The sequence below is a fragment of the Alosa alosa genome, chromosome 13, assembly GCF_017589495.1.
Source record: "Alosa alosa isolate M-15738 ecotype Scorff River chromosome 13, AALO_Geno_1.1, whole genome shotgun sequence".
Taxonomy (NCBI): Eukaryota; Metazoa; Chordata; class Actinopteri; order Clupeiformes; family Clupeidae; genus Alosa; species Alosa alosa.
In genome coordinates, this window is record NC_063201.1 from 33,261,214 (window position 1) to 33,288,669 (window position 27,456).

General features: G+C 38.7%; 1 protein-coding gene across 1 annotated transcript in view; it reads right to left on the minus strand.

Moving 5' to 3' along the window:
* The window catches only part of kirrel3l (kirre like nephrin family adhesion molecule 3, like), a 43,494-nt gene extending 17,223 nt beyond the window's left edge, over window positions 1-26,271 (minus strand). Inside the window, exons 1-11 of the mRNA XM_048260099.1 lie at window positions 25,671-26,271; window positions 12,326-12,478; window positions 12,069-12,218; window positions 10,341-10,498; window positions 7,618-7,768; window positions 7,415-7,520; window positions 6,356-6,504; window positions 3,618-3,745; window positions 3,176-3,302; window positions 2,548-2,648; window positions 1,256-1,454 (exon numbers count right to left, since the gene is read on the minus strand). Of these exons, the coding sequence (XP_048116056.1) occupies window positions 1,256-1,454; window positions 2,548-2,648; window positions 3,176-3,302; window positions 3,618-3,745; window positions 6,356-6,504; window positions 7,415-7,520; window positions 7,618-7,768; window positions 10,341-10,498; window positions 12,069-12,218; window positions 12,326-12,478; window positions 25,671-25,707 (1,459 nt within the window). The 5' untranslated portion in view covers window positions 25,708-26,271. The remainder of the gene's footprint in view (window positions 1-1,255; window positions 1,455-2,547; window positions 2,649-3,175; window positions 3,303-3,617; window positions 3,746-6,355; window positions 6,505-7,414; window positions 7,521-7,617; window positions 7,769-10,340; window positions 10,499-12,068; window positions 12,219-12,325; window positions 12,479-25,670) is intronic.
* Between the last annotated feature and the right edge of the window lie 1,185 nt (window positions 26,272-27,456).

Here is a 27,456-nt window from a genome sequence, read left to right on the forward strand (position 1 = left end):
ATCTTCTACACATGTCAACTAAATTCTTCATGCAGATGACACACAAATTTACTTAGCTCTATCACCAAACAACTATGGTCCTCTTGAATCTATGTGTCAGTGTATAGAACAAATCAACACCTGGATGTCTCAAAATTTTCTTCAGCTGAACAAAGAAAAAACTGAAGTAATTATATTTGGTAAAAATGAGGAAAGACTTAGGGTTGCCACTCTCCTTGACACAAAAGGGTTGAAGGCAAAGGATACTGTTAAAAATCTTGGTGTATTAATTGACAGTGATCTAAATTTCAACAGCCACATGAAAGCGATAACTAAATCAGCTTTTTACCACCTCAAAAATATTGTCAAACTCAGAGGGCTGATGTCAAAACATGACTTAGAAAAACTCATTCATGCATTTATCTCCAGCAGGGTTGATTACTGCAATGGACTGTTCACAGGCCTTCCTAAAAAGACTATTAAACAGCTTCAGGTGATACAAAATGCAGCAGCTAGGACTAACAAAAACTAAAAGAACTGACCACATTACTCCAATTCTTAAGTCCTTGCACTGGCTTCCAGTAAGTCACAGAATTGACTTTAAAGCACTATTGCTTGTTTATAAATCAGTAAATGGAGCAGGACCTAAATACTTGTCAGACATGCTTCAGCAGTACACACCTTCTCGTCCTCTCAGGTCCCAGGTGAAAAACCTGCTAGTAAAACCTACAGTTAGAACTAAACATGGTGAAGCAGCTTTTTAGCTAAAACCTCAGCTGTGGAACCAACTTTCGGATGACATTAAAAAGGCCCCAAGTGTAGCCAGTTTTAAATCTAGACTTAAGACCAAACTGTTCTCAGACGCTTTCTGCTAACTGTGCCGAGTTACAAATTCTGAATCTGCCTCGATAATTATTCTACTTTGTCTTTTATTACTTTTTTTTACTACTTTTGCCTTTGTTTTTTGCTTACTAATTATTCTTTATTTTTAAATGATTTTACCTTTGTGTTTTATGTTTTCTTTTTTATTATGATCTTTACCTTTTAACTATTCTTTGACTATATTGCCCTTCTATGCTTTTATTTGTTATTATCGTTTGGTTTTGTTTATGTAAAGCACATTGAATGACCTCTGTGTATGAAATGTGCTATATAAATAAACTTGACTTGACTTGACTTGACTTCATTTGATGGTCTAAAGCCAAGAGTCAGAGTACTAGAGTGAGTCTGGCTAAAATAATTTCAAATTGAATTTGGTCTCAAAAGAATCATCTACCTTGCTCCTCAAGTGTGACCACTGCAGCACCCATACCAAAACGATTCCAAGCTGTGCAGTTGTAGTGTATTTGAAAATCTGTAGCAAGGGTCTCTGACAGGACCAGTGTAGAAAGAACTCCAGTTGGCCTCTCTAATGTCTGCACCGTGAATCGGTCATAAGATCCTGGTCCAAGACTCAAATCTCCAAATGTCCATACCTATAAGAGATACATTAATTAATTGAGAATCATTGTAAATAGCATTTAATACATTTGAAACAAGAGAACACTAAAACAACAGTATGCAATTTGCCACTTTGATGTGTTTTTTTACGCTAGTTTTGGTATCACTAAAAAATTATTTTGATAGTATATGGCCATATGAAGGACAGATAAACACATGTGTATTTACCAATAGCTGTCCAGGCTATGCATTATGTAGGTCTTTGGTCCAGGATGGACCACCCTGCAAAAATGTAACAAAAGCTTTCACAGCCAACTATATTGCCAAAAGGCACCTGTTGGTATTCTAGCAATCTTTCATCAGTGGCAACTGTGCTGCTGTTGATGGTTCTTTAAGATTTTGTATGTTTTTTTATGGTTTAACTCGCTAGTTTTGGACCAAAACATGTTGCTGGAACATGAATAGTCCGCAGTGTGTCAAACAATCATTATGAACTAGATATTTGTATCTAGTTCTGTTACAAACTTGACTGAGATTCCATGACTGCACCATGAGCTTTACCCTACGGGCCCTTGGCTATATTCAGGTAAATTCACTATCTTTACTTTTAAACACTTATCTTTATCATTTGAAGGGTCAACATGTATAGGCTATCTATTTTTTCAGTGTAGGACATATTCTATGTTTTATTTGATATCATAATATTACCACATTCTTAGATTAGCCTTTAAGTCAGGGGGGAATTTTTTTTAACTTGTTCTTTTTTTTTAAATGGTGGCAATCATAATTGAATAGGGAGAGCTTATCTGGTATTTGGAAACATCAGAACCATGATGTCAGGTTACTCTTTGACTTATTCAACCAAGAAGTGTGAAAATGGATGAGTAAATGTGTATCCTTTCCTTGTTTCCTGAAGACATAGGTCTGACAAAAACACATTTTCATGTTAAGTAGTGTGCTGCAGCTACTTAATCACCCCTGAATCAAGCTTTTTAATACTTACATTGTTGACATTCCCTACCAAATGAGGGTGAAGGTGGTTTACCAAAGTGTCTTATTGTCTATAAATAAATGAAAATTGTTTTCACTACAGGGCAAAGTATATACATGCATACTAGACTAACTTACAATTCTTTCTGGTGGGGGACTGTTTTTCACCAAACACTCCAGCTTGCCCTTGGTGTGCCTCACAGCACGCTGTGTAGCATCAGCTATGATAACAGGTGGACCTGTGCACAAAGAACATAGCACATAGAACATAGCATGAAACATAAACAGCTATCCATGTTGTATGGGCAACAATGGCAGCCCAGACACATTTTAATCATATCAATGTTTTGATGGTGCAGCATTCCCCAGCCTATACCATCAATATTGCGTACCAAGCACACACATTGAACGGTTCTTGAGTTGTTTTCATTTACATGAAGTTAAAAGAACACAACAACTTTGGGGGAAATTAGATTATTTGCAGTCTACCCAAGAGTCACTTCACAGCAGATTTCATAGTCAAAGTCACTTCAATAATGTTAATACAATTAGATATGAAGCTTTTTCTGTTGCCTTTATGTAATATTGTAAATGATAGGACCAAAATCACACTTGCAGCAAAACGTGCATATTATCAGTGATAGCCTATTGTTTTCTCACAGCAATGAACCACAAACACAATTATGTTTTAAGTGATACATAATTACAAACAGACAGCAGAAAGCAACACAAGGGGATAGTTGAAAGTACCATTAGACCTACAGACCATTGACAGTGAGGGTGACGTCTGATTCAGCCACACCAATACGAGGAACAATGGCCTTGCATGTGTAAGTTCCTGCATCTTCCTGAGTGACTGACTTCAAATGCAACGTGTTACTATTACTGAGGACCTGTATATAAGGTAACCAACAAGAACATAAATGTGTTAGGACTAGGTTCATTACAGTTCTTTAACAAATACAAAAAATAATGTACTATAACCCACAATACTGAATTTTAAAGCACTGCCCCCTATTCAAGAACAAGTCTGGGCAAATGTTGACAATAGTGCAGTGCAAACACAATATGTAATGAGTCACTCCTTATATGAAGCTCCGTTTGCCTTGGAAACGTCATATTATATAAATTTGAATTAGGTTATAATGGTATATAACAGCTGGTGTGTCACAAAATTAATATAAAGACATTTCAGTACATAAACATACCACGCTGGATCCTCGTTTAGTCCAGGCAATAGTGAGAGGTGGATTCCCAGTCCATGAGCAGGTGAAGGCTGCCTCCATTCCTATGTCCACAATCATGGGCTTTGGCTCAGAGAGTAGCCTGGGGCCGACTGAAAGATTTACATTGGGTCAATCCATGTCAAATCACCTAGGAATTTGAGGAATCTTGTTGACCATCTCATATTTTGTTATATATAAACATAATATAAGCATAACAGGTTAAATAAATGTACCTCAAAGGCTAACATGTGCATTGGGTAACACTTTATTTTAAGGTTCACATGTTAGCCACTAATACATACCTAATTAATGCCTGTATTAGTGACTTGTAAGGCATGTGTTAGGCAACATTAATCATTTGCATTCACAAATTTCTTGTTCATGACGAATTAGGCCTTTATTCTTGATATAATCTTAATAATGACCTAGTAAGCCTTGATCTCTACTTACTAATTAGTAGTAAGTACCAAAAGAGAATATGTATAACCTACTAGTATACTGTCTGAATAAATCCCAAATAGTGGGAGAACAGTTGTAGAATAAGCAAGTATATGGCTCAACCTCATTGCTGTATTTCACTGCCCATGTTGCTGTGTCAAACAGCACTTAACTGAGAGATTGGCTCCCATTCTAAAGTGGAAACTGGTTCCTTAGCAGCAAGCACATTATTATTATCATCAGTAATACCTCTGCAGTATGTACTTACTAGTCATGAATTGCTCTCTGCTCTCCCTCTGATAAAAATGACATGTTGGGAACAGTCTAGAGACTATAACCCCTGATCAATACAAACATTCTTTACCCTTCATTGCTAGTAGTTGGCAGTGAAATACAGCAATGAGGTTGAGCCATATCCTTGCTTATTCTACAACTGTTCTCCCACTATTCCGGATTTATTCAGACAGTATACTAGTGGGTTATACATATTCTCTTTTGGTACTTACTATTAATTAGTAAGTAGAGATCAAGGCTTACTAGGTCATTATTACATTACATTTACATTACATTACATTACATTTGGCTGACGCTTTTTAACCAAAGCGACTAACAACATGGTAAACAGTAAGTTTTAGAACAATTCTCACAATTTTAGGACAGTTTCAAAAAACATTAGAGTACAGTAAGAATGAAGGCCGGTGAGTGCTGTTTTAGCAGTTACTTGTCAGTTTAAAACGGCTGGTGAGTGCTAGGATCAGTAAGACTTGTTGTAAGTGTTGGCTATGAGAGTAGATGTTCTCTAAAGAGCTGGGTCTTCAGGAGTTTTTTGAAAGTGGAAAAGGATGTCCCTGCCCTTGTAGGAACTGGCAGTGTGTTCCACCAACGAGGAACAACAGATGAGAAAAGTTTGGATTGGCTTGAGCGCACCGGGTGGTAGAGCTAGACGTCGTCAGATCAGAGGAGCCGCAGGTCTGGAGGTAGTGTAAGTCTGTATGAGGGCATTCAAGTAGGTGGGAGCAGAACCGAGACTACTTTGTAGGCAAGCAAGCGTTAGAGACTTGAATTTGATGCGGGCCGCCATAGGTAGCCAGTGTAGCTGGATGAGCAGCGGGTAACATGTGCCCTTTTGGGTTGGTTGTAGACCAGCGCCCGCCGCGTTCTGGATCATCTGAAGTGGTTTCACTGCGCAGGCTGGGAGACCTGTCAGGAGGGCATTGCAGTAGTCGAGTCGCGTGAGATGACTATTGCCTGAACCAGAAGTTGGGTAGCATCTTGAGTCAAGTAAGTCCTGATTTTCCATTATGATGTTGTAGAGTGCTAAACGGCATGACCGGGGCGACTGAGGCAACATGATCTGAGAAGTTTAGTTGGTTGTCGAGAACAACTCCTAGATTTCTTGCAGTCCTGGTCGGTGAAACAGACAGGGAGTCAAATTTGATGTTGATGCCGTGGTGTATGGTAGGTTTAGCTGGGATGACCAGCAGTTCAGTCTTTGAGAGGTTCAGCTGGAGGTGGTGTGCCTTCATCCATGTAGCTATGTCTGAAAGGCAATCTGAGATCCGCGGCTGAAACCAGGGGGTCGCCAGGTGGAAAGGACAGATAGAGCTGTGTGTCGCCTGCATAGCAGTGGTATGAGAAGCCGCGGCGAACGGATAATCTGTCCCAAGGAGGTGGTGTAGATAGCAAAGAGGAGGGGCCCAGCACTGAGCCCTGGGGACCCCTGTGGTGAGATGGTGAGGTGCGGATAGCTGACCAAGCCATGATACGTTAAACAGCGCCCTGTGAGGTAGGATTCAAACCAGGAGAGAGCAGAACCGAGATTCCCATGTCAGCGTAGTATAGAGAGAAGGATACGGTGATTAACCGTATCAAAGGCAGCCGATAAGTCAAGCACAATGAGTACTGATGACCGGCGGTCGCCTGGCTTCTTTAAGGCTTCTGTTACAGACAGCAGAGCCGTTTCGGTAGAGTGGCCGCTTTTGAACCCAGACTGATTTGGATCCAGAAGGTTGTTCTGTGAAAGGAAGTCAGAGACCTGTTTGGAGACTATTTCAAGAATAAAGATTCTTGAAAGATTATTTCAAGAATAAAGGCCTAATTCGTCATGAACAAGAAATTTGTGAATACACGCCTAACAAATGATTAATGTTGCCTTACAGTACAAGTCACTAATACAGGCATTACAGTAATTAGGAATGTATTAGTGGCTAACATGTGAACCTTAAAATAAAGTGTTACCGTGCATGGTATGTACAAAAGATCAATAGTAAATATTAACTCACAGTGGACATCTACCAGGGTGCTGACATTGGTGCTGCCAACGGAATTAGAGACTTCACAAGAGACAGGATCAGTGAAAAAGGAGGGATCCACTGTCACCTCCAGGCTGTCTCCATTTGCCTCAGAAATAGGAATGCCTGCTTTCGACCATCTAATTTATTTAGACAATAACCATTGTTTGCATTTTTTCTTGAATCAGCATAATCTGACACAACAGTCAAGAGAAAAACCTTTTCTGGTCACACTCTACTTGAATAGTCCACCCACAGACTATCTACAGATGCTCAGATTATCACCAAACTATCTGTTGACACTTCAATTTATGGTTAAGTTTAAGTTTATGAATTGGATTTGGTTATGTTAGGTGATGTAAAGTAATTGCTCAACAATTTTACATACCAAACTTGAATCTTAACAGATGATCTGTTAAGTCTCTGAAGGCGGACTGTCCAAGTAAAGTATTACCCATTTTCTAAATTAAGTGGCTATTTAATCAGATGCTGGTACAATATGTATATTCCACCTTGCCAGCTTTGCATTAAATAGTGTAGAGCAGTTACTATTCTAACAACTGTTGCTAATAACACAGCCTCATGATTCATTTAGTTTCAGTTAATTAATTCAGTTTTTTTAGCACACACTGATTTGTTCCCGAGACCAGTTCCAGGTACTGATTAAACACTGTTTGATCCAGGTGTTGATTAAAACCCGTAAACTAAATGTACAATAATTTCTCACAGCTTGGGGTGATGAATTTATTATAATTCTTTATCCTTAATACCTAATATCTTTTGGAAAGCAATGTCCCACTTCATGTTTATCTAGGTACTCAAAAACTACACTAAAACTACATAGATTATATAATTATATGCACTATTTTCTGTGGCCGAAGATAAGATGGTTCAATATTTATGTTTGTCAGTATTTATGTTTATGATTGTTTTTCAAGATTGTGGTGGTTCAGACATGTTTTGCATGGATATCAATCAAGTCACAACACTATCTTTAGTTTGAGTTCAGATATAATTAGCATACAGATTGCTGTTAAATACTGTATTTACCTGTATCCAGTGATTTCAGGATAAGCTGATCCAGAGCAAATGAATATAACTTTAGCTCCCTCTAAGACCGTCTGTGGTTGGACAGACAATGTCACTGATGGTGGGTCTGTGAGAAGGAAATGTCCAAACTAGAATTAATTTGAAAGCACTAACTGCTGTTTCAATGTGAAGGCACTTGCCATTTGGTCAAAAACATAACTTACGCTGAACACTGATTGTGACCGAAGTCTGTCGTCCAGCTGGTGCTGCAGAGTTCAACACACGACAAGTGTAGGTGCGTCCAGAATCCTTATCTTCAGGTGTGATGGATAGTAGACTAATCGCTACTTCCCTTTTTCCATCATCCATGAAGGTCTACAACAATGTCAAATACATAAATATTATGTTAACAACAGTTACATTGATGATATCTTTGACCTACATGCTGAATGCTTACATACTCTGTATTCTATCCTGCCACAGATTTTGGCAAGCTAATGCCCATCTAATGTCCACCATGCATTTGCTTCCACATCATCACATACCCTTCACCATCCCTAGAGATGGGGTGGAGTACTTTCCATAAGATTATCTCTCAATGCAAATCAAACCAGCTTTTAGGCTAACTGAAATAAAACCATGTCAATCTCTAGGGTGAAGGGTGGGGCTATTTTAATTTCAAAGGCCAAGGGAACTATATCAGGATGCATAGTATCCTGGATCCATGAAATAACTGGCCTTTAAAAATAAAAATCTGCCTGCCTCTATGCGAATTTAACATAGGTACTTATGCCCCCTGTATTTTAAGGAATAACATTTATTTGTTTAAAGGTTGGATTTTTTCTCATTTTAAGAAGTCCTGTAGCTGGGGTATCTATTTACAAAGAAGAATGCGCTTTTTTAGAACTCAAGCACGCATAAAAAACAAAACTGTCAAAAAGTATATGACAACTCAAAAACAGGAAAAAGATGTACAAAAACTGTAAAAAGTTAAATGACTGGAATCTTTATGTCACTGTTGTTAATGGCGGTGGAGGCATAATCAGATTTAATTGTTTAGTTGTAGAATTCTGAAGATAATTAGCCAATGTTTCATACAGCCTGCTTGTATAAGACATTAAGGGGTAGATTTACTAACACTAGTGCACTTTACGCTGCGTCTGTTTATGCGAGTTCAGTAATAGTATACGCTGCGCTTCTTCATTGTGCGCAGTATTTATCAAACCAGCAGCTCATCTGGAAACTAACCTTTCTCCATCCTCTACCGCAATTTACTAGCATCCACAACTGAAAGGCATACTTCAATCACAAGCGCAGTTGAATGAAGTTCGCTGATGACAACATTAAAACGAATCAAGCGATCATGAAATAATACAATACATGATAAGATGTCAACAAGCAGGGAGATAATGAAAAGCAGTGGTTCTACTCTAACTACTTGTGGTAGGCTATGGAAGATTGGTAAAATCTAGCAAACAGGCAAGTTTAAGTGGATTACTTGAAAGCGAAAGTAAGACCTTCGAAAGCCCAACGAAAGTTAAGGTTGCTTTGGATAAAGTACGAAGACGCAAAACTGGTGTTCTGAATAGCAATTCTGTTGTCTTTGAAAGTTCCTCATCTTTACGCATTTAACCGTAATTTGGATTAACACCTGCTTTTACCAGGCGTAAATATTTCACCACAAAACAGACGTGCGCTATCATGGGCAGTTACCATGTTACCGGTAACCTTTCCGAACCTCTCAACCATCTGTATGTATTTAAACTGTTCAGCCAGTTATCATTAACTATGCCTCCAACCAACTATATTTAACCACCACCTACCTAGCAACATAGCAACCATTAAAATTGCATCTACCTCAGTTTCCAAAGCAACAAACATGATTACCCTAGCAACCATAGAAACAGCTTTATTTAACATTGCATCAACCATATCTACCTAAGCAAAACCACTGTAATTATATCTACATCATCTGTTTTAACACTATATTTTACACCATATGTTTTGCATTTTCATGCACTGGTAATTCCTAGGAATTGAATTTCTAGTTGCCATTGTTGATATGTTGGTATTGTTGGTATTATTATAATTGGCATTGTTGTTATTATAACTATTACTATTATGGTTAATTATTGTTAACTATTATTTTTAACTAATGTAGTGTTCATGTAAGTCACTTTGGATAAACAGAAACATAAAGTCAGCAGAATAAAAAAAAGTGCATGGGATCTATTTTTGTTGGTAGACTGAGGTGTTTGTGTCCCATGTCTGCATCTTCTTCACAACACTAACGGCTGATTCACACCGCATGTGTGGTGACGGCGTGTCAGCTGCATTTCCTGTCCGTTTTCATTTCGGCGCCCATGTTAACAGGTTGGAGCGTGCACACTGCGTGCATGACACGCACGTCTCGGATGCGGTTCGAGCCGCGCTGAAAATGTGTGCATGCTGGAAATAGGAAAGGCCTATTTTTCTCGCAACACACAAGCGTGTTGGAAGCGTTTCCAGTCTGAATCATCCGTAAACATGGAAGTGAGTGTGGTGACATCTGGCTGTAACTTTTGCATTAAGGACTGCTGTGGTTGAAGAAATTTCTGAGGAAGCTGGTCATTTGCCAAATTAGTGGAAAAGTTGTGGTGGTTGGAGAAAGCGGCAAGTCACCCACAATTTGTGGGGATTGGTTTGTGTTAATTATTGCAATTGCGATATCGTAAAATACTGGAGGGACTGACCTATTAGAGGTGGCCATTAAATGCCCATTCAATATAGGAAACAGATCCTATAATCAATGTAACCTTTTGCTGGAAGAAATAGATATGTCCCGACGATGTTTCTACCATTACAAACCTAGTGATCGTAGTCCTCTAGCAAGCATTGCCTTTTCAGGCGCCTTCATTCAGTGTCATGTGATGTGATACTTTGATACAATTGCAGAATAGCTCTTTACCTTGGAATAAAAAGAGGTGTGCTGGATCTCTCCATCTCGGTACCATGTGATTTCTGCAGCAGGTTTGGCCCCTGAGGCCCGGCAGGTGAGGTTGTATGGGGTATGGGCCTTCAGTCTGAGCAAAGGGGCTCCTTCCACTACTGGGTCTGCTGGTGGCACTACAGGACACAGAAGTGTTCTATGTCAACAGAATACCTTGCATATTTCAGTAGGATATTATTGTACACCATGTGGGACTGTGTGTGTGTACATGTACATGGCATGACTCTGAGGTTGGGATGTCTGAGGTTTGGATTCTGTTGTAGTAATTGCAGCACGCCTGGTCTTCAATCAGCCAAAGAGAACACATGTAACTCCTCTCCTAGTTACTCCACTGGCTCCCTATGGTGGCCAGAATTAAATGTAAATCTCTCACTTAGGCCTATAGGAGGCTGACTGCTCCCTGCTATCTTAATTTAATGATCAAGATGTATATCCCCAACCACCCACTGCGGTCTTCTGATGAGCGCATGTTGTGTCGACCAGCCATAAACGCTAGGTCAAATTCAAGACTCTTTTCCTTAGTGGTCCCTTGTTGATGGAATGAGTCGCCCAGTGCTCTCCGTTCCTGTGATAGTTTTGGGTCTTTCAAGAGGGGTCTAAAGTCATATCTGTTCAGCAGTTTACTAAGCGTTTCTTTGTTATGGTTTTGTATTGTATTGTTTATTTTCAATAGGCTGTTGATTGGCATTTGTTGTTTATTATTGATATTCTCCTTAATGTAGTCTGACCAACATTTTAAATGGTTCCCTGTTAAATTTAAGTATTATATTGTTTTGCATTGTATGTCGCTTTGGACAAAGGTGTCTGCCAAATCCCAGAACCATAACCATAATTCATTTTCATGCATTGTAATAATAATACGAAGTCCAGTGATAACAGTACAGTGCATTTCCATACACTGTAATACGAAGAAGACTTTGGATAACAGAACAGTGCATTTTCATGCACTTTAATAATACAAAACGAATCTGCACACCAAAATGAATGTTTCCTTTTGACATTTTGTTGACGGTGTTGAGGGATAGGTGATTTGATTCTGGATTGCCAAATAAACACAGGACAAGAAAGGGTCAAGCCATCAGGTAGGAAAAAGAGCAAAGAAGGGGAAGAGAGAAGTAAAAGATTAATGCAGCTATGGTGTCTGTTTATGAGTAGCCTATTAGCCTACACATGTAATTAAATAGGCTAATGTTAATTAAATGTTATAATTTTTAGCCTCTTGCTATGTTACTAGCTGTGCTAGGCTTTCATCCAAGCTAGGCCTACTGTACACAACTTCTCTGCCCTCATGAGAAAAGGTAGACACACAATGTATGGGCCAGAACTGTGACATGCTGCCAAAACATTGACCAAGTTATTACCTACAATATTGGGATATCATTACATTATCAGGTTTTATTATATTTTTGATGGAATTAAAGAGAAGATTTGTATTACATTATAGGAAGTTATTGCATTATTGGGAAATTATTACATTATTGAGTTATACAAATAATTAAATACAGGCAGCCCAATAATTGTGGCACATGGGTTTCTGTTCAGAATATTTCTTTTTTCAGAATATGTTTTTCTTCTCAGAATAAATGCTTGTTTCCCCTCAACATCGGATTTTCCTCATTATTTTCATTGTGAAACTCAGATAAAATGCCAACACTTTTTACCTTTTTAACATCAAAGTTTTCTTACCTATGACAGTGAGTTTTGCCTTATGGGAGCGTATTGCTGCCTGTGTGGCCTGACACTCATAAGTTGCGTCATCAGCCAGGTCCGCTGAGTGAATTAACAGACTGTGCTCCCCTAGTAGTGGGTCACCCATCAGGGAATATCTTGTCCAACCTGTAGAAAGAAATGTGTAAGTCCATTACAACATTATTATAATATAAATGGGCCAGCTTGCACCTCTAAAATGCTGTTTTGATGAGGATGAGATAATTAGATCATACCAGGCAGATCTCGCTCCCCACCCAGGGCAAGTCCATCTTTGGTCCATTGTACCATGCCTTGATATCCAATTATAACACATGGAAGGGTCACAGACTGGCCAGCAACCACAATCTCATCCTGTGGTTGCTGAGAGAAGTATGCAGCATGGGTAGCTGGGGGTAGAGAAACTCAAAATGAGAAACTCAGAGGCACACCATCAGAAGAAGCAAACCAGGTACCCCTCAATGGCCATTAACATTGACACAGGTTGAAATGACATCTAAAAAGCCCCTATATCAACCTGACTATACCTGGGTGTATATACCATGGCATGGAGACCAGCACTCAGGTAGGTATCAGGTACTCAGGTATCCGTTACCAACACTGCTATTGGTAGAGACAAATTAGATACTGTATTTCAGAAACTCAGAGAGTCTTGATCTGCTGCATCATGTTCTTATTTTGTTAGTACCCATTTTGTGACTAAGTTCTGAGACTCGTCAATGTGTTATTTTTAATTTTCTCTTAGAGAAGAGAAACACTGTTATCATTAACACTGTTAATACAGAAGCAATTATATTATACTGACAGCTGTCCCCATTGACAATTCATAATGTTGAAATCAAGCAAGTCTCTTTATACAAATACTTGGGTGTCATGATAGACGATAATCTCTAGTTGGTCCCTCATATAAAATTTATTTGCAAATTGCAAAAAAATACAGCAACAAATTTATTTTCTTTGTAGGTCTTTTGGAGCCAGTAGCCAGATTATGCCCTTGTTTTTTAAATCAGTAATTCAGAGTGTAGTGCTGTACGGCAGCAACTTACTGTATCTGTGAAAAATAAAACTTAACTATATAATCAAATAAAAATTGGCTAAAAGAGTATTGGCCTACCTGTGGCCCACTCCTTTCAGGAAACCCTATTAGAAGCATGCTCAGGCCAGCTGTGACGGGGCGATAAGCCACCGTCACGGCAGCATAGCACTGCCTTCATTTAAAACACTGCATGTATGTCTGCTTGAATGTATACATGTATGTTTGTTGAATGTGTCTGTGTTTTCGGTTTACACTTATACCGTCTATATTCATCAGTCAAACATGTCATTCATCATACCTTTCCCCCGTTGCTCCCCCGTAGTTGTTATATATAGGCCTATAGTTAAACACAAACACTACGGCGAGCTATGCGCTAAAACTACACACAACACCACAACTCCCTACAGTTTAAAACATTCACCATTCAATCACGTTACGTCTGTTAAAATAATCACACTATGTCATGTCTTAAATGTTCCGTTTATTTAGCTTTAGTCATTGTCACTCCCCGATGTGAGTCGCTACCAGATGCTACTTTGCGACTACCAGTGCTGTTAGCCACAGAATAATGACATTAGCCTACACAGCAGTAATGTATTATTTAGCGTAAGGCATCACATTTTCACGGCATGATCTCTAATGTCAGTTCTAGATTAGAGGCTGAAGTAGCCTGCTAGCGAGAGACTTCTGTAATATCAATAAAAATTGACCTACATAATGAAGTTTGTTCACTGCTGGCAAGTAAGCAAGTAGCTGCTAGGCTAAGTAAGCAATCAAGCACAACAAAGGCTGTCACTTGAATGGCGTTTGCTAACGTTAGCAATCAAACAATCTTTTCTGTTTAAAAAATGTTTTAGCTATCTAAGATTGTTTGATTGCTAACGTTAGCAAACGTTGTGTAGGCTAATGTCATTATTCTGTGGCTAACAGCACTGGTAGTCGCAAAGTAGCAAAGTGACGCATGCGCGACTCACATCCGGTAGCGACTCACATCGGGGAGTGACACCGCGTTTACACTGTTTAAAAACACGTTGAGGCTTCCTGGGTTAACCGGAAGTTCACCCGTGTTGTAATTAAAATGTAATAAAATATTATTTAGCTGTTGGGTACTGTTTGGTTATGCCAAACATGAGCAATTAAGTTTAAATGTATTAATTTATTTTCTAGTTAGTTAGAATGTGTTATTTTGTGCTGTTTTTAGCTTAGTTATATTTTGGCCTGTAAACACCCCTGATGGTTTTTATTGTATTGGATTGGTCCAATTGGAAGGTAATGTTCAGGCCTATTTATACTGGGGGATTCAATCTATTGGGGAAGGAATGGTGAAGAGACGTAAGTCTAGTGTTCTAACTGTTATTGACTGCAATTAGTCTATTGTCGACAATTTGGTATTGAATTATTGTTTTTGACTATCATGTCAGTTTGCTTTGTTTATTGAAAGTATTTTTTTATTATTATTTTGTTTTTGTTAAACCTTTTCTTAATTATTTTTGCCCATCGGCCTTAATTGGAAAAAATAAATAACCATCTTGCTACTTGAGATCTCAGTGCTTTAACATCCACCTCACAACGCCTCGACCACGTCTACCCTTAACACCAGCCCTAACCATATCATATGATACCTTGCATGTTTTGCACAAAGAATATCAACCTCTGCCCCCTGACAGGCTTTTAAAAACAGTTTCTTTCCCTGGGCCATCAGGTCATTTTGTACATTTTGTACACCAATCTATTCTAATGTTAAACCTGGATCTTAATCCAGGGGACATTATAGTGTAAATGTATCTAATCTTAATTTATATGTAAATTTAATTTGCTGCACAGGGATGCAAAACACATAGTGAAGTGAGTGCTCATATTTCCTGTCTTCTTAGGTACTGCTTGACTGGACAACTTAATAAGAGTGTAGTGTGTACACAGTAATATTTCCCAAGTGACAAAGTATTTTTGGAAATATTCTGGTAGTGTCACAGTGTATAAGATGATGGGTTTTGGGGACAGGTTGTTTCATAAGAACCATTTCTGAAAATGTCCCTAAACAGCTCTGTCTTTCTACGTCACTTTGAATGTATTTAAGTAGGCTATCAGAGTGGTATCAGTAATGATGGTTGAAACTTCAGATGAAAAGGGCTTCTCAGATCCCCCCAGAAGTAGGGGGGCATTTTAAACAGGCAAGCAAGGGGGAGGGTGTAGAGTAACATATGGTGCTGTGTCAAAGACTATTGTCACCCTGTGTTGTCCTTTTAATAGGCATGTTCCTTTCCAACCAATCCCACTAAATGCAAGATTAACAGCCCCTTAAAAGCTGCTTGTCTATGGCCCCAAGAGGTGGATATTTTCTCTCGAGCAGGGCCACCCTCTTTCTCAGACAATCCACCTTGGCTTATTTTTGTTCACTTTTGTGAAAAATGGGTTTTCCAAGTTTATATAGATTCATTCAATCAACATCACTCAGTTAATGTACACCACCTCAATAATTTTCTACCTAAATCTGCATTTAACCATATTAAATACTGCCATATTAAATACTGCCATTAACCCTCATGTGTGTTTTTTACTTGTCTTTTTCTGTATAACTTAGATGTCCTCCACTTGCTAAATTCAGTGGCCAATCATGACAAGACAAGCAGGGTTAAAACAAGACCTTAACATTAAGCAATAGATTATACAAAAAAGCAATTCATAAAAAAAAAGCAATTAATAAAGCAACAGATTATACAAAATATAAAATGCAGAAACTAACACAAGCTTTGGCTTTGATATACCTGGTAATCAGTGTCCTCTACTCTTGCTGTTACACTGGTCCCACGGGTATTCCTACTGAATGTGTATAGTTAAATATGAAATATAGCAAATCCATCCAGATAAAATAAGACCGTTTCAAGCAAACTTCCCTACTTTTAAAACACAGGCCATGAATCAACATACAGAAGAGTCATAGAAGAAACAATATGTGTGAGTCCTCAGAGGAGAATGCCCTTCATTAGGAAAATTACCTCTGTCCATCAAAGCATGTCCAGCCTCTGTCTACAACTCTTGCTAGATATTATAAAATAACACTTTTCCAAGATTGAGTTATTCAATCCAATTCAGAGAACTTGTTTCAAAGCAACACGCAGAGAATGAGGCACAATACAAGAGAAATGGCATATTTTATAATGTTGATCAAAGACTTGCAGCTAGAAAGTTACTGCTTCAGCTGACCTGCTGAAGAGGAAAGGGACAGCTACAAAAGAAAGGTCTCAGCAGTCAGAGGAGATATAAGAGACAGTAACAGACAATACACTTCAGTGTCTTCAAAAGCAGTTGTACTCACTCACAGAACTCATAGAACCACAAAAGAACTAAACTCCCCTCTCAGGTCAGTCCAGATCCCCCTGTGCTGCCAAACATCCTCCCACAGAGAAGATCTGCCCAACCAACTCACAACAGTGAAAGTGGCAAAAGAGACAGAGGCACTGGAAATTATACATTCACCAAGGAGAAGATGCCACAAAAGGCACTAAAGCTCCTCATACCATTCACACTCCCTTGCAAAAACAAAATGGTTGCGGCAAACTTGTGGGTGATTTGTGACAAACAAATGAGTTCACTGGAAAATGTTGGCCAATGAATTGCTGCCACAGTTAGCCAGTAAAGCCAGGCAATCTTCCAGTGAACCTCTGATGACAAATTTGCCAGTAGGCCTAGTGGCAATCGCCAGTTTTGTCATCACAGTGTGCCAGTAATGGCAAACTTTTAGTGAACTTCTGGTGACAAATTTGCCTAATTCTGATATTTCTATAATTACAATTATTACTCAACTGTTTTACTTGATGTAGCTTATGTTCCTGTATCCAGAAATGTAAAAAAAATATGAACTTGCAGCAAACTTGCTACAAACAGCACACATTCGGGCAAACTTGTAGCAAAGAAAAGAACCATAAAAACCAAAAGAACCAATAGTTTGCCATAAGTTTACAACAGCCTACTACACCAGAAGTCCAGAATGTATGTGAGGTATGTAACCATATTCATTCAGAACCCAAAGATCTTGGGATACAACAGCCACCAGGAAATTACATTTTAAAATAGCATTGTCCAGTCAACGTCTATCTTTGCTGCACTGAGAATTGATAGGCCTACTGTATGCCACTGACAAGCTTTTTTCATCTCCAAAACACAAGTTTTCCAAAGTAGTGAGTGTTACAAATATTCCAGATGGAAATTGAGGGTGCGTTCGTAAATTGCCACCCCGAGCGCTCCGAGCACACTCTGAATCTTTTTAACCGTTCGTAAATTCGGTGGATAGAATTATCGTTCTTTTATTCAGAGCATCACACTCTCGAGCGTCCAGAACGTACTCTCCTCTGGGCACTCCAGCTGAAGAGACGGAGTGGCAGAGCGTGATGTCACACCATAGGTTGAAAGAGAATAGATTGTAGCAGGCTAGTGCTACTGCTAATGCTTTCGAGTTGACATTACAAGCTAACTGTTGTTATTTAGTAGGTTAAAATAATTGCTCACACAGTGTTCCTCATCATCATTGTCAAGAAGCTCTTGCATTAGTGGAATTTAGTTCTGAATGACACATAAACCCTGTTTCACAAGTGCTGTAGTGGCGTCCATATTGTAAACCATACTGTCTGTAATCCCAAATAACCGTTTGTAAATTCACAGGGAGTTAGAACGCTCATCTTTTTCGAACTTCAGAGCGTTATTCTACTTTCAGAGTGTCAGATTGAATTTACAAATGTACCCTGAGTGAGTACTGTACATGTTGTTGCTATGATACAGTATATTTAGCGAAATAGCTAGCTCCCTTACTTAGCTTAGCTGACCCATTGTTGAACACAAACAAAAAAACAAAAAAAAACACAACCTCAAAAGAACTATTCTTATCTCTGAGCATCTTGCATTTTTAGAAGCCTCACTTTTTTCTGCTTGTGCTTTGCTCATCTAAACGTGAGGCAACAGTCATTGGGAGTGACATGCATATAACATACCACTGTGGTAGAACTTTTGGATAATTAACAAAATATAATGCAATAGCAGTAAGTAATAGCCTAGAAATCTAGACGCACCCTAGCGGCAGCAAATTAAATTTGCTGCCAGGGCTAGTCTAGCAACTCTCCGTTGGCTTGTGAGCTCAAAAAATTAAACTTATATCAGGCCAATCAAATCGTGTATAGAGTCGTCAAGCGGGCTTAACATAATGATTGATGGCAGAGTTGCAACGGTTTGGCTTGAATCCCCTGCTACTTGAAAACAAAGAAGATGGATGTTGCTGTTGGCGAACAGTGTGACACGAGTTAAGCTTTTTTTAAGTTGGCAAAAGTTTGAACTAGCCAACTACTGTAGCTCTGCTGGTGGAAAAAACGCATAGGACTCATAGCGCTGTCCTATTGCGTGCAGAGGGAATTTGAAAGACAACCGATTATCCTGCCCCTCGGACTGAGCGCTGCGAACGGTGAGTGCCCAGACCCTACATTTTAATGTAGGTCTGGCTCATCAGGCTAAGTAAGTTGGTAAGTTAACATGTATTATATGGGGCTTTGGGTTTGATAGGCCTACTGTAATGTGCTGTTGCTGGTAGACTAACTTGCCCCTGGCGTTGTGAATAAACCTGCAGTATTTTCTCACACTTGAGAGTACCTGGAATTTTTGACCACACCATGTTTAATAACAAAAATAACAGTTAAAAAATAGTGTAGAATCTGGTGGATGCAGGCACAAAACTTGACATGGTCTCTTAGTCCTGAAGGTGAGTGATCTGTATCACTGGCCTGAAGGTAAGAACCAGTAGGCTATTGGTTAGTGTGTGTGTGTTTGTGTGGTGTCCAAGGCTATTTGTGCTCTTTTAGTTTACTCCTTCTCTTGTAGCCTACATGCTGATAAGGGTCTCATATTTGATTGTGATGTTTCAATCCTCCTGAACTTTTGTGCACCCAGGCCAACAGTCTGTTTAACTGTTGGCCTTAGCTGTTTAAGCTAAAAGTACACTTCAATCACATCTTGATTGCTTTGTTTAACTTCCATTCTGTGGGGTTAAACAGAGGCAAAATTGTGTCCAAATAGGCCTACTTATGGACCTGACTGAAGCTGTCTAAAACTACTCCTAGTACCTAAGATATCTATCTAGATGCTTTTTAAAGAAATGGTTAAAAAACCTGTAATGATTTGTAAGCTGGATTCTGTGGACTATAAATTCATATTGCTTTTGGGAAAGGGTCCCTGGATGTTTGAATTTGTCATCACTGAAATTTGTTCATATCAATGTACCTGGAAACACTTGGGTCTTAGACCCTTAGATTCCCCTCTCTTTCGTTGTAATAAACATATTCTACAGTTCCTTTTTATAAGTCTGTGATCCATCTGACCTAGTAAATCTCTTCAACCGTTATAGTGTATAAGAGAAAGCAGTGTTCATGTCTTAAAACTACTCTTTCTGTAATCTGCTGGGAGGATTTCTTTAAATCCTAATCAAAATGGACTCCACTCCCCCACCCCTACCCCAATTCCTTCAAACTAAAAGCAGCTTAGAACAATCACACAGCTTAGAATGTAAAGGCAAGCAAACAGAGAGGTGAGGGAGAGGGGGTAATGTAGCTGAGAACCTTTACATGATTGAAAGTTATCTGGGTTATCATTGGTGTATATCAACACTGATTATTTGGTTAAGGAAAACATATCTCTTGAGCTAAGCAAAAATGTTTTAAGCAGTGGGTCATTACAGAGAAAGCCAACATACTTGCTTTTTGCTACACTAACTGACAGTTTTGGGGGTAAGAAGTTACAAAGTAACGCATTCCTGTAATTTAATTACTTAACTGGGTAGGCTAAAGAAGTAAGGTAACAATTCAAATTTCAGTAATTAATTACAGTTACTGAATAACTGAACTGAATTTTAAATATAGATTAGCCTAGATAAATTATTTCATTGTAGAGATGTGGGTAGGGGAGAACATGCATTCTCTCCCCTGCATCACTCTCCGCAGGTTGGCTTCAGCCCGCACCTCCCCTTCGCAAATCAAAACACTAGTGGACTGTTCATGCAGACTACAACTGGTGTGCCATAGCCTACAGTACACAACTTTGTTTAAAATTGATGCATTCAAGTTAACTCTGCAAAGTTATTAGCCTACTTATCACAATGTTGTCAATCAAGTTGTCAATCGCAGGACGTAGTATAAAACGGCTTTTGAACAACAAAAACAGAAAGGATGCAGGCAGGAAAGGTAGAGGAGTCATTTGCGATGGAAGAACAAAATGTGCTTGTCAAAACATCAGCATTAGAGAAGCTGGATTATCATGCTGAGTGAAGCCCAGTACTTTACTATTGTTAAAGCAGTACACACCCTGTTTAAAGTCATACACAACAGTCAAATAAAACTAAACTATGCTAAACTAAGCTATTCAGCCCAAACCGCTTAACGTACAAATTTGGTTCAAACACCGTTCCGTAGATCTTCCAAGGCTTTACCGTCCTATCCGTTTTTCATTTTTGAGAAGTTTATACTTTTTGAGATATTTGTAATTAAAAGTGTATTTTTCCCCCATAGACTTGAATGGGGGCTGTGATGTCATAATAGAGCCAGCTGCGCTCGTTAAGTAGTTCTCAGAGCAGTTCCCAGGCTAATCAGAACACTGGCACAGGTGTCACCTGTGAGGAATACAACTGTCTCAGCCTCTAAGCATACAATCTAGCTCTACCTGAACTACACATCCTGTTAAAGTGTTTCCTGTGTGTCAAAATAAAAGTCCCAGCCATATCTCATGCATTCAGCATTATATCTCCAGAACGGCTTGACGTACATGCTTCAAATTTGATACGAGTGTTTTTATGGACTCAAAGATGAAGTGAATTGATGTTGGAGGTTGAAGGTCAAATGTCAAGGTCAAAAACACCTTGAGTGTTATATCTCAAGAATGCCATGTCACACAAGATTCAAATTTGGTTACTCCAAAAGCACCTTTGCAGGTATCACAAGGTCAACAGCCCTACCAACACCCTAACCAGCAGATTGCATCCCCTCGTGTAATTCCTCGGAATTGCATTTCTAGTTATTTTTCTTTTTACCTTTTTTTTGTCGCAGCTTATTCAGCCCAAACCGCTTAACATTACAAATTTGGTTTGGAACACCGTTCCGTTAGATCTTCAAGGCTTTACTGTCCTATCCGTTTTCATTTTTGAGAAGTTTATACTTTTGAGATATTTGTAATTAAAGTGTATTTTTCCCCATAGACTTGAATGGGGGCTGTGATGTCATAATAGAGCCAGCTCTTTCGTTAAGTAGTTCTCAGAGCAGTTCCCAGGCTAATCAGAACACTGGCACAGGTGTCACCTGTGAGGATTCCAACTGTCTCAGCTTCTAAGCATACAATCTAGCTCTACCTGAACTACACATCCTGTTAAAGTGTTTCCTGTGTGTCAAAATAAAAGTCCCAGCCATATCTCATGCATTCAGCATTATATCTCCAGAACGGCTTGGCGTACATGCTTCAAATTTGGTACGAGTGTTTTTATGGACTCAAAGATGAAGTGAGTTGAAGTTGGAGGTTGAAGGTCAAATGTCAAGGTCAAAAACACCTTGAGTGTGATATCTGAATAATGCCATGTCACACAAGATTCAAATTTGGTTACTCCAAAAGCACCTTTGCATGTATCACAATTACCCTACCAACCAGCTAGCAGCAAGCTCAACAGCCCCACCAACACCCTAACCAGCAGACTGCATCCCCTCGTGTAATTCCTCGGAATTGCATTTCTAGTTTTCATTTGATTTCATACCCACAGTAGCCCTACTCAGTGACCTCGATCAACAAGGATCAAGCGAAAATTAACCGGAATTTTCCTTTAATGCTAAGAGGTCACAATCAAGACTGTTTTCGGATTCCTTATTGGTGGAATTAATTGCCTAGTGTTCAGCATTCTTGCAATAGTTTGGGGACTTTCAAGAAATGTTTAAAGACTGATCTGTTCACCTTATATTTATTGAATTCATTTTCTTACAGAGGTATGGTTTGTATGTCGATGTTCATGGTTTTGTTAATATGAAACTGAAACTGAATTATTTTCATATGTATATTTTATGTTGATACTAATATTTATTATTACCATTAGCTTATGCTTAATGAGGATAGTAATGATCTATTAGGGCTGTCAAAATAACGCGTTAATTTCGCTTAATTAATTACAGAAATATTAACACATTAAAAAAATTAAAGCTGATTAATCGCATTTCATAGTGACATTTGACACAGTGCGGTCTGACTATATGAGTGAAGGAGGCAGACGAGAAAGCACTGCCTTGATTAAAACATTTAGCATTTATAGGCTACCTTTTAAAAACAACGACCAGACCAATCCTGTTGACAGGAGCATCAATCTACTATGTCTGCAGTAAGGAATTTCCGTTGCCTACCATAGGAGTTCGTCAAGTCTGAAGTATCACCTCAATGCAAAGCAATTATGGAGGTACAAGTTAGCAGCACACCTCTTGATGATAATAATGCTAGCTGCCAGCCTGGTCAAAGTTAACTTTGCTAACGTAGCCTAGTATTTGCTTAGCCAACCCTATGACCGATTAACTAACTAACTGACAAACTCCCTTACTAAATTGACTACATTTGTTGCACACTTGAAACAAAATGTCTTCAAAACTATGTTGAAGGTGGATACATTTATTTCCATTCCAATAACTTCACACATTACATTTCCGTTTGCACTTGTAGGCTATGCTGCTTTTCTTTGTCTCGTTTTCCTACTGTTTAGTTTAATATTATTCTACCCAAACTTGAACTGCTTAATTTCTTATCCTGAACTGCCACCTTCTGGATAGAAAAGGCAACAACCTAGTAACTAGAAAATGTAATTTCGAGGAATTTACCAGTGCATGAAAATGCAAAACATATATGAACATAAAATGCAAAACAAACTTTTATTTAGATGTGGGCAGAGGAAACAGTTGGCGGGAGTCATAGTTGAGAAGAAGAAGACTTCGGATAGCGGAACAGTGCATTTTCATGCATTGTAATTATGTAAATAAAAATCTACAACATGTTCGATTTCAATTCTTTTGCGATTTTTCAAAATTTGATTTGGTTTGTGTGATCATTCACATCAGTGGCAATCATAGAATTCGATTGACCCTCCACACACACACACACACACACACACACACACACACACACACACACACACACACACACACAAAGTGATGGTTGTCATATGTTTCTATTTAATATTTTTTTAATTCATAAACTTTATATTGTTAATTATTTATAGTATTTTATGATCTGCATAATTACTAATAGCTAAACATATTTAGTAATTGGAATACTTCATATTGATATTTAAATTATAAGGCTTTACTTGTCTTTAATATCATCAAAATCATAATTGAGCGTCTGTCACTTTAAGAAGAACGTGAACGCAATTAGCTTTCAGTCTCACAGTTTTAGGCTTGTGGAAAATCGTTTTTGCAAGTGCAAGGATATGTGGATTCAATTCATTGTTTGCTATGTCATTAGATAAAATAAATGTTCAAAAAACTAACAAGACAAAGAAAATCTTTCTGGGATGAGATCATAGAAGAGATGTATCTGCAATGTTCATTTATATGAGTATGGAAATGCACCATAGTTTATATTTTATTTCTTTGCGTTGTGCAGGCTATTCACAAATACATTAGCCTACATAAACAGAATATAGGATAAGGAAAATGTCTCGGATCCATTGTTTATTGAGACTGCAAGATTGGTAGCCCAATTACTGTAACAGTTAGTGATGGTCTCTTCTATTTGATGCTATGCGACTGTCTGTGCCACTGTCTGTGCGGCACACCCTTATTCAACATGACTCCTAACTTTGCTTGAAAGATTACAGAAACTAGGTTTAGCTGTGACAATATCCTGGGTAATATCCTAACCTAACAGCTAACAGCACAGTAAAATCTGCATTTAAAAGCCTGGTCACCAGTTGCCAGTTTGTAGGCCTATGTCTAGTTATTTTGCCTACTTAGACAAAAAGCTTCGAATGTGCCTTATCTTCTTTGCACAGCTGATCTACAAAGCACGAAAGGGGGCAAAATGTGCATGCTTAAGAGCAAAGGGAATATTAAAATGTTTTAAACTGGCTTTTTTTGGGTTAGGCTATGTATTGGTAGACATCTCCGATAACACACTCTCTCGCTTTTCTGGCAGTGTCACCACAAAGTGAAGTAGACCTAGATTATCTGACACGCTGTTGTGCGTGTCAGATACCCCCCTTCGGTTTCAGCCAATCAAATTTTACTGACGTCCTGGCCGTCGGAAAGGTCCAAAAAGCACAGAGGAGTTCGCTAAAATATTGGTGGGGACAATTTTGTCATCTTAAAATATTGATTGGGACTAGTCCTTAGCGTCCCACCCTAAACCTACGCCCATGATACATACATACATACATACATACATATAATAAGAATGCAGCACACATCCTACCTACAATGCTAGATAACCAATGACAGAGAAAATAAATACATCAAGGCAGAATTTTGTGTGTGAAATGACCAGGTGCAGTATAGGCTATCCCACCTTCTAGCACATCAGCTGCTACAGCATTCATAATAAACTTATCACATTAAGCTAATAAAAAAAGAAATAAAAACTGAATCAATAAAAACATAATATAATTATGAGGCAGCTCCATCTCGCTCTACTAGGCTATTCATGTCTCACCCAAAAGAGCAATTCTTAATGTCAAACTCAATGGTAAAACTCCATTTTTTTTTTAATATCCACAGACCCTTATTATCAATAATGATATGTTCGCCAGTACTTGTGTCGGCCTGAACAGGGTGGTCCACACCAGTGAAACAAACAAAACAAAAAAAACTGCATGACAGCGCTGAAAAGGTGATAAAAAAAAGCTTACACCAAGTAGGCCTGTCCTATTGTAATGTGAAGAGTCAACAGTCTACACATAATATTTTTGTAGCCTGCATTATCCTTATTTGATTTATTGTTGCAGGGGGTTTAATTGTATTCACGCAATCTGGGCCTACAATTAATCACAATAAGGTCTAAGGAAAAAATGATATATATGCACCATTAGTAATCAGTGTTGTTATTCTCTAAGAATTAAGATAAATCTTAATTTAGGTCAGGAGGCAGTGTTTACTAAAAAGGAGGGATATCAGCTAATGAAACAGGAGCGCGTCTTTTGCATGGATCTCTCTTCATTGTTTTCAATAGCCTTGGACAAACGCGACCAGAATAGAAATATCCTACCGGTCCGTACCGGGACCAATCGCGAGGTCGTAGGCTGCCCGTGTCCTCGTGAGCAGGCTGTGGCAGAGCAAACTTCAAGGAAACTCAAAATACAAGCTTTACATGTTATTGTTCACATCCCTCTAAGTTACGAACACACAAAAGGCCTATGCGCTATCGTCTTTTATAGATATCCACACCACAACAAATGTTGATGTTGATATGCCTACCGCAATCCATAGAGCAGTCAATGATATTACGCTTTTTATTGCGATATTAACATCATAGCCTAACTAGCTAACTAGAATGTATCTTACCTGTTCCAAAGAGGCAAATAATTAGACCGAATCTCATTATTTCCACTCCGCTTAATCAGCAATGAAATGTATGCTCCGTTGAAATTCAGAGACTGTCCGAGCGGCAAGTGCAAGTGGGGTGCTGGCAATGATCAGTCTATGGCATTCACGAACTCTTAGCATCGGGCTACCATTAATGCTTTCTTGTACGTCTATTATAACTTTTCAGGCCATTGCGATCGATTATAATTTTCTAATAGGCTATATTCCTCGAACAGTTCACTCTCAGGCTGTAGGGTTTGTCAACTATTCGGAGAATACCTCCTGATTGTTCCCACTTCAGTCCTCCATCCTGCAATGCGTTACAGTGCGGAAAACCCTACTATTTCTGCACCAGATGCGAAAATGGCCATGAAATCCCCCCTCTCTCCTCGGTCTACTGTTCGTATTTTTTCCCCTCGTCGACTGATTCACTCTAAGAATAATCTGTTCTGAAGTGCGCGGTTAACGTGGAACGTTGAATTATGCGGTTTGGCCGAGAATCGAACTTCTTGCTCTTTCAGTGCTGAGTTGACGAGATGTGTGGTGGTGTGACAAGGAGAGCAGGGTAGGATAGGCGTGTTAATTGTAGCCTGATCTCGGACCTCTGGCCCTTGAAATAATCTATCATTGACGGAAATACGCAAGCCACTCACACACACACACACACACACACACACACACACACACACACACACACACACACTGCTTTGGATAACAATGTTTGCCAAATAAATAAATATAATTTGAATGCATATGTTTAAATAGCCTAAAAGCAGTCAAGTCATAACAATTGATTGAAGTTTAAATGTTCTGACTAAATGTAAAGTGAAGGTTTAAGGTGAGGCTATAAGCAGGAGATTGGGCTACTGTGTTGTTGTGGTAAGAATGTCCTAACATGTTCAGATTCACCTGCAAGCAGTTCTATTTTAAAAATCTGCAGTAGACTGGGAAAGACTATGCGGATCTCAGAATGTGTTAAAAAGATTACTTTGTTCCTTGTGAGAATCCTTGCAGCTGTGCTTCAAGGATTGAACTGCAGCTGTCTGAAAAGGTTTTGTATGAGAAAAGAGAATGCTGCATAAAGGCCTGGCAGCCCGTGACCAGAGAAATAGGTGGAGCTACCAAGTTCAGTCGAAAAACAAGTTTTATATTTTGCAAAGTGCTGCACAAATAAATAGCTTGACACATTATGTTCTTACTTTATTAATCAGACACCACCCATAGCCTACTTTTGCCAAAGCAGTCAAAATAAGTTACAGACAAACATAGGCTTACATGTACATACCTAAAGTGCAATATGGCAGGGATGAGTTCAGTAGCGACACCTGACTTTCAAAATTGGGGAAGCCAAAACATGAACTTGTATTTAGCCTGTCATTTGTGGTGCCATCATGACTGGTTAGATATTTAAATTGGATCAAGATACACTTTACTCAACATAAAAGAGAAACAGTTTCAAAATACTATTATACTGTAACTGATAGTTTGATTATGATTGGCTGAGCTGCATACGAATCTGGAGAATGCATGCAAATAGTAATTCAGTCTGACCCAGTTTGCCAGTGCTTGCAGGCTATTATTAAAATCATGTTTTATTTGTATAGCACCTTTCATGCAATGTAGATACAAGGTGCTTTCTAAATGGAGGGACCATGACTTATGGTATAAAAACATAATAATCAAATAAACTAAATGAGTAAAAAGTATTATGAAATACATAAATGCAATATTAATGACAAGATATAAATATGATGAAACATAGTAA